This window comes from Salvelinus sp. IW2-2015, unplaced genomic scaffold, assembly GCF_002910315.2.
Source record: "Salvelinus sp. IW2-2015 unplaced genomic scaffold, ASM291031v2 Un_scaffold463, whole genome shotgun sequence".
Lineage (NCBI taxonomy): Eukaryota > Metazoa > Chordata > Actinopteri > Salmoniformes > Salmonidae > Salvelinus > Salvelinus sp. IW2-2015.
Genome location: NW_019942557.1, coordinates 585,573 through 593,222, shown reverse-complemented (window position 1 = coordinate 593,222; position 7,650 = coordinate 585,573). Strand labels below are relative to the sequence as shown.

Sequence of the window (7,650 nt, the reverse complement as noted above, 5' to 3'; positions counted from 1 at the left end):
ATCACATTTTGTATTGGTTGGGGTTAATTCAATTCCAGTCAGGGAGGGGCACGAATGTGAGGCTTGTGGTCCAGCCAATTCCCGGTGTCACTGCAGCAGAAGTATCCCAGCTGGGTCAGGTTCATCCTGCCAACCAGGCAAAACACACAGACATACCCAACATGCAAAACAGCAAGATCACAGATACATTTGTAAACTTGACATTAAAGTAAGCCAACACAGGCCCCAATGAAGCTGAAAAGATGTAGGCGAAAAAAATGTTTTATTTCAAGCAAGCGCACACGGTCAGAAAGTCCCACCCAACATGTCACCTTGGAGAACAGCAGCTTCCCAAATGCACACAGAACTCATGAAGTCAAAAAGGCACTGCATTTCTTCATAAATGCCATTATATGATATGAATGTAAAGACAATCTGGATTTCTGGTAGGAGATCTTTGTCCTCTAGTATCACAGAAGATATGAGACTGGCGAGCGAGCCTCCCTGATGGATGGCTTGCACACCATTCGGGTAAACGATCCCACCATCCTGCTTACTCTCAAATCATCAATACTTTTGAAAAAGTTATAATGAAAATACAGGAACTTAGTAATTGTATTTTTTATAAATGTCATTACTGTATTTTTTATAAATTACATTACTGTATTTTGTATACATTCTCTGAGTAATCTCTACAAAAGGATGCAAAACCTGTCCTGTTCCATCTGGCAATATGATGACAAATGATTGCCTGTTCTTAGAGCTTGTAAAGCGTGGGCTTTCTCTGTAAAATCAAACCCGTGGTCATGAATTGACTGTATAGTAACATAGCCCTAGCCATTGGCCTCTACTCTAGTATATTGAGTGATCTAATCTATTTGTTAGCATCACCGGCGCTGCAAATCACCATTAAGAGTTCAGTTTGTATACCTTCTGTCCTTGTTCTTCTCCATAAAAGGGGCAGAGTTTCTGGAGAATCAATGATTTCCATTTCGGCGAATGGTTCTTCTTCTCGGCAGTTCAGACCTCATTTGAAAGTCGATAGCAAATGGTTACGCAGGTTAACCCCCAGTGTTGATACTTTTAACAGAACCTATGAGGTTGAATGTCAATGAGGTTGAACCTATGAGGTTGAATGTCAATGGAGTCCAGCAGCCTAAGATGTCAGTTTGTATTAATAAAAGGTTTTCACTTTTATCAGTGGATACGAAATAACTTTCACCACCTTAAATGATATACTACATTTCATGTAACAAAGGGGTGGTGACCTTGTGAGTAGACTTATCTTGTTAAGTTGAAAATTGGTTATTCTGAGGACAAAAAAAACTCTGAATTTAGAGTCGTGGGAACAGTACCATTAGAATTTCAGTGATGATTTAAAGTAGTGCTGAGTGATATCATATCAAAAGTACAGGCAATTAGAGTTGCTTGTATTAGTACCCCATCTATCATAGATAGACTGGTCCTGACCTTTGCTCCGCCCGCTCCTTCGCAGCCTTTTTGAAGGGCAGGTGAGGGCCCACATCCTGGATCACGGAGAACACAGGCTCCTCCTCCAGAAAGTTAGCCATCCTCCAGGCCACTTCGTAACAAAAACAACTGACAAACATTTCAAACGCAGCAGAGGAATACACACATATACATATACACACACACACTTTATCTACACCATATATACAAAAGTACTTGAACACCCCTTCAAAATTTGTGGATTCGGCTATTTCAGCCACACCCGTTGCTGACAGGTGTATAAAATCGAGCACACAGCCATGCAATCTCCATAGACAAACATAGTAGAATGGCCTTACTGAAGAGCTCAGTGACTTCCAAAAAGGCACCGTCATAGGATGCCACCTTTCCAACAAGTCAGATCGTCAAATTTCTGCCCTCCTAGAGCTGCCCCGGTCAACGTAAACGCTGTTATTGTGAAGTGGAAACGTCTAGGAGCAACAACGGCTCAGCCGCGAAGTGGTAGGCCGCACAAGCTCACAGAACGGGACCACCGAGTGCTGAAGCACGTAGTGTGTAAAAATCTGTTCCCGGTTGCAACACTCACTACCGAGTTCCAAACTGCCTTTGGAAGCAACGTCAGCACAAGCACTGTTCGTCTGGAGCTTCATGAAATGGGTTTCCATGGCCGAGCAGCCACACACAAGCCTAAGATCACCATGTGGAATGCCAAGCGTCTGCTGGAGTGGTGCAAAGCTCACTGCCATTGGACTCTGGAGCAGTGAAAACGCATTCTCTGGAATGATGAATCACGCTTCACCAGCTGGCAGTCCGATGGACGAATCTGGGTTTGGCAGATGCCAGGAGAACGCTACCTGCCTGAAGGCATAGTGCCAACTGTAAAGTTTGGTGGAGGAGGAATAATGGTCTGGGGCTGTTTTTCATGGTTTGGGCTAGGTCCCTTCGTTCCAGTGAAGGGAAATCTTAACGCTACAGCATATAATGACATTCTAGACCATTCTGTGCTTCCAACTCTGTGGGAAAGGTTTGGGAAAGGTCCTTTCCTGTTTCAGCATGACAATGCTGAAACAAAGCAAGGTCCATATGGAAATGGTTTGTTGAGATCAGTGTGGAAGAACTTGACTGGCCTGCACAGATCCCTGACCTCAACCCCATCGAACACCTTTGGGATGAATTGGAGGGCCGACTGCGAGCCAGGCCTAATCACCCAACATCAGTGCCCGACCTCACTAATGCTCTTGTGGCTGAATGGAAGCAAATCACTGCAGCAATGTTCCAACATCTAGAGGAAAGCCTTCCCAGCAGATTTGTTTTATTTAACAAGTCAGTAAAGAATAAATTCTTATTTACAATGACGGCCTACACCGGCCAAACCCGGACGACGCTGTGCCAATTGTGTGCCGCCCTATGGGACTCCCAATCATGGCCGGTTGTGATACAGCCTGGTATTCGAACCAGGGTGTCTGTAGTGACGACTCTAGCACTGAGATGCAGTGCCTTAGACTGCTGCGCCACTCGGGAGCCAGAGTGGTGGCTGTTATAGCAGCAAAGGGGGGACCATCTCCATATTAATGCCCATGATTTTGGAATGAATGTTCGACAAGCAGATGTCCACATACTTTTGGTCACATAGTCTGGTTGGAATTAAGATCCAATTTGTTGAAATGCCATTTAATTAGAATAAAATCTGTACAATATAAATACACAAAGTCATCACAAAAAAAAAATACTATTCATTGTATAATCTTGATTTTGACATCTAAAATTGCGTACAAGTGATTTTTTCAGCAATCTAAGTGGCAGGTGAACCTAACAAAGGGCTCTGCCTCTAATGGGAGATTTCAAACTATCAAACCAGGGATATTATATCCAGTGTGTTACTGAAGGTTCTTTGCAGGTTGGAATTAATTTCAGTTTCACATAAAAAGGTCTGTGCTTATTGGCTGAGTTAGATGTGTGTTAGAGTTGTGTATGTGGTTTGTGAAGGCCTCATCTCCTCTGGGTCTGTATTGTTGACTAGCTGGTCTCTGGGGGCTTCCTGTGCTGCTGGCAGTACTCACAGGTAATAGAGTCCAGCTCACTTTCCAGGAGCTCCCCTGAGGAGTCCGAGCAGGATGCCCTTGTGCTGTAAAAGGAAACCAAGCATTCAGCTCTGCTGACAACATCCAGCACGGTGTCAAGCCTGTCCTTTTTTAGCCATGTCCGTGAAGCCAGTCACATGTAGTGGCCTATGTACCAGCAATACACTATTTTCACCCCACCCCCAAAAAAATTATACAAGAAAATATTGTATGCGTAATACAATTGGTGTATTACTGTGCCGTGGCAGTGTTCAGTGGAATCAGCTTAGCCATAATGTGCTTAGAAAAAACACAGCATGAAGAAAGTTTTCTAAAACAATCCAACAGTGATAATAACAAACATTACCATGTGTCAAAATGTGTTGGTGACTCTTTAGTTTCTACTTGGCAAGCTGTGGCAGTTTGGAGATCCTTGCTGAGTACAGCCAACACTTCATTATCTAGGGATGTATCCATCCCCGGGTCCTCGTTTTTTAGGAAGATTCTAAAGAGAGACAACAAAGGCAGTTCATCATTTATTCAACAGAAGTGCCCACATTGCTCATCATTAATAAGTGAAAATGGAGAAACTCCAGATTTCAGGATTCTGTATCTACAGTAACGCTAACATGTCATGCTGTCTGATGTCTGTTAGATTGGTAACAATAAAAATACACCCAGATGAAGATGTAGACTTTTCCCCTCAACACAAATCGCACTCTTGGAGCACTTCAGGGACTTCTCAGAGACAGGAAATAGACATTTATTGGAATTGATTTGAAGTGATTTACTATATTTTTCATAGTGAGGGCCTACTTCTAAAACATCGGTGTTTCGCCTAGCTACCTCGGAGTCAAGACGTGTATCCACACATTCCAAGGGGATCCCTGATTCCTCTACAGGTTTTATAGTCCCTTCTTCTGACTGAATGTTGACTGCAAATGAATAATTTGTCAGGAGAAAGGGAAGTAGTTGGGCTAAGAAAACACGCTTTGAGGATCAGCATAATTCTGAAGTCTGACCTTTAACAATCACCACTCATCTATCTCATTGTAATTACTTTTCTCTTACCTCGGCTACTGTCCTCATGTCTCCTCTGGTCCACCCAGTCGGTCTGTGACCTCCACACATTCCCATAGCTGTGGTCCAGGCATTCAGATAAGTCAACATTATGCCACTGACATGAAAACTCATTGCACTGTATTTTTTGTCCCTTCTACTTAAAAAAAAAAAAATCTGGAAAAATATGATATGCCAACTCTTAAATTAACTCACAAGATTTATTTTTACTTAAATTATGTAAATGCCGTGGGCATAACATTGCAGATACAGCTCCTCTGAAGAGACTGTTCAGAAATGTCATGGTCAATCATTTGACCTTCAGGCTACTGCACAGATGAGTAATTAAGGTTCTGTCTACCATGGCCTATTTCTATTGAAGATTCAGAGTTGATTAGCTATGATACCTGCACCGGGTCAGTATAAAACTAGCAGTCGAAACATTATTATCCTGTTTGCAGATTTCCTGGATTCTCCCGGGCTCCGAGTCCATTCGGCTGCATTACTCCACATCCTTCAAGTTGCCTGGCTGCTCTACAGCCGACCAGCACCATTAAACGGCTGCTGTAACCTATGCACGGGTTGTTGGGTTCAAGGATTGTTGGGTTCAAGGGTTGTTGGGACCTGAACTGAATCTTCTAGGCCTACTTGTGATTAAAGAATGAGGTGCCTCATTCGTCATTTTCCTTAGACCGCTGACTAATTTCTTAATTTGCACAATGGGTCAACCATTACATCTATTCAAAATGTATCTGACAAGAAACTTTTCTAACATTTTAGCATAGCTACACATGGCTACTGAATTTATTTCTAATTAGAATAAATGCTAAATGCCTTGGTTTCATAGCAACGAGATGTATTCTAGAACACAGGCTTTGAGTTGTCAGTTGTTATAAGTCCTTAGGGGCCATGAGAGCTTTGGTCTTTTTGGGCGAGCTCTGTTTTTCCATCTGTCTCTTGAGTCTCTGCATCTGGGCAACGAGGCTGTACTGGGGCTTAATGTTGTGGGGATTGGCCGAGTGCTGGTAGGCCATGCAGGTCTGCATCCGGTCCAGCAGAGTGTAAATCTCCAGGCTTTTCATTTGGAGATGTTGCTGCAGGATGTCTGGCCCCGGCATCACTAGGCCTTCTGGATGGGTTAGCTAGGAGAGAAAAACAACAGAAAACAGTCCGAACACATGGGATGGAGCGTGTCCATGAGATTAGCAGCTTATCAGCTATGTATGTTTCATGTGCATTACTGTACTTATCCTTGAAAATCCGTCAATGTTGAACGACGGAGAAGTTCATCAATATGTGCTCACTTGAGACAGTCCTGTGACGACTCACCTTGAGTTTGGAGCCCACGTTGAAACGCACTCTGCTTTGGTGAGAGGAGAACGTGAGGTAGATGCGTTCCTGGGACTGGATGCGGAGGCTGATGTGGCTACCCAGGACCAGACAGATGGGCTGGAAGGGAGGGGTTTGGATGTGAGGCTCAAGGTCCAGCCAGTTCCAGCGTCGTCTCAGAGCCCCGGTGTCACTGCAGCAGGAGCCTCCCAGCTGGGTCAGGTTCACCCTTCACACACACKCCCCCCGAAGCTTAGGTCCAGTTTCCACACACAAGTAGGCCACAGTTACAGTATAGACATGCAGTAACAGCAGAACACTGCCACAGTTTACCTGTGTATGTGATTTTCAGGGCAAGTATTAATGGTACACACCATATAAGTCCATTGGGGTGGTAGCACGTAGACTGGCCTCTGGTTGTAAACATGGCCTCAAGGTTTGGCTCTAAGTCCTTGTCCTCCATGATTATATAGGTGAAGTCAGCAGCCTCCACAGAGGAGATGATGATAGCAACGTTCCCAGATGGATAGCTTTGTTTTCACTAAGGAACTTATTGCTAAACTGTTGTACAATTGCCTGGTGCCCGAGTCCCTTAAATAAAAAAAGATACAACACATTACCTGTTCCGTCTGGATATAACGTGATGAAGGGTTTGCCATTTGGATAAAACCTCAGAAGCAAATGTATTCTCTAAAAAAACAAACACATAGATCACTCATTAATGGTAGTCCACGGACCTGAACAGTAAGGGGATAGCACGGACCTGAACAGTAAGGGGATAGCACGGACCTGAACAGTAAGGGGATAGCACGGACCTGAACAGTAGAGTAAGGGGATAGACGGACCTGAAGTAAGGGGAAGCACGACCTGAAGAGTGGGATAGCACGGACCTGAACAGTAAGGGGATGCAGGACTAAAGTAAAGGGGAGCGGCTGAAGTAAGGGGATAGCAGGACCTGAACAGTAAGGGGATAGCACGGACTGAAGAGTAAGGGGATAGACGGACTGAACGTAAGGGGATAGCAGACTGAAGTAAGGGGATAGCAGGACCTGAACAGTAAGGGGGTAGCAGGATGAGAGTAGGGGATAGCAAGGACTGAGAGTAAGGGATAGCACGGACCTGAAAGTAAGGGATAGCACGGATGAAGAGTAGGGGATAGAGGACTGAACAGTAAGGGGATAGCACGGACTGAACAGTAAGGGGATAGCACGGACCTGAAAGTAAGGGGATAGCACGGACTGAAAAGTAAGGGGATAGCACGGACTGAACAGTAAGGGGATAGCACGGACCTGAACAGTAAGGGGATGCACGGACCTGAAGAGTAAGGGGATAGCAGGACCTGAACAGTAAGGGGATAGCAAGGACTGAACAGTAAGGGGAGACGGACTGAAGAGTAAGGGGATAGCACGGACCTGAACAGTAAGGGATAGCAGGACCTGAAGTAAGGGGATAGCAGGCTGAAGCAGTAAGGGATAGCACGGACCTGAACAGTAAGGGGATGCACGATGAACAAGTAAGGGGATAGAGGACTGAAGAGTAAGGAGCAGGCGAACGTAAGGGATCACGGACTGAACTAGGGGTGCACGGACTGAAAGTAGGGGATAGAGGACCTTGAACAGTAAGGGGATAGCACGACCTGAAGTAAGGGGATAGCAGGACTGAACAGTAAGGGGATAGCAGGACTGAAAGTAAGCGGATAGAGGGACTGAGAGTAAGGGGATAGCAGGATGAACAGTAAGGGGATAGAGCGGAC

The 7,650-nt window shown here is 44.8% G+C and overlaps 2 protein-coding genes across 4 annotated transcripts in view; both read right to left on the bottom strand.

The window, feature by feature from the left end:
* Window positions 1-3,174: 3,174 nt before the first annotated feature.
* On the bottom strand, window positions 3,175-6,446 carry LOC139023916 (glutamate-rich protein 6-like). 2 transcript variants are annotated; one of them, XR_011475139.1, is made up of 5 exons: window positions 6,272-6,446; window positions 5,898-6,126; window positions 4,581-5,710; window positions 3,877-4,014; window positions 3,175-3,574 (listed from the first exon to the last, which is right to left on the bottom strand). XR_011475139.1 is itself a non-coding variant. In XM_070438118.1 (3 exons), the coding sequence occupies exons 1-3, from the start codon at window positions 6,358-6,360 to the stop codon at window positions 5,459-5,461; spliced, it is 570 nt and encodes a 189-aa protein (XP_070294219.1). In that variant the 5' UTR covers window positions 6,361-6,446; the 3' UTR covers window positions 4,033-5,458. The 2 variants fall into 2 exon arrangements, 1 of the variants encoding a protein (XP_070294219.1); XM_070438118.1 differs by lacking the exons at window positions 3,175-3,574; window positions 3,877-4,014 and having other exon boundaries at window positions 4,033-5,710.
* The window catches only part of LOC112068349 (glutamate-rich protein 6-like), a 10,635-nt gene continuing 9,347 nt past the window's right edge, over window positions 6,363-7,650 (bottom strand). For both annotated transcript variants that reach the window (XM_024135476.2, XM_024135477.2), the window contains one exon: window positions 6,363-6,587. In XM_024135476.2, coding sequence (XP_023991244.1) covers window positions 6,363-6,587 — 225 coding nt within the window. The remainder of the gene's footprint in view (window positions 6,588-7,650) is intronic.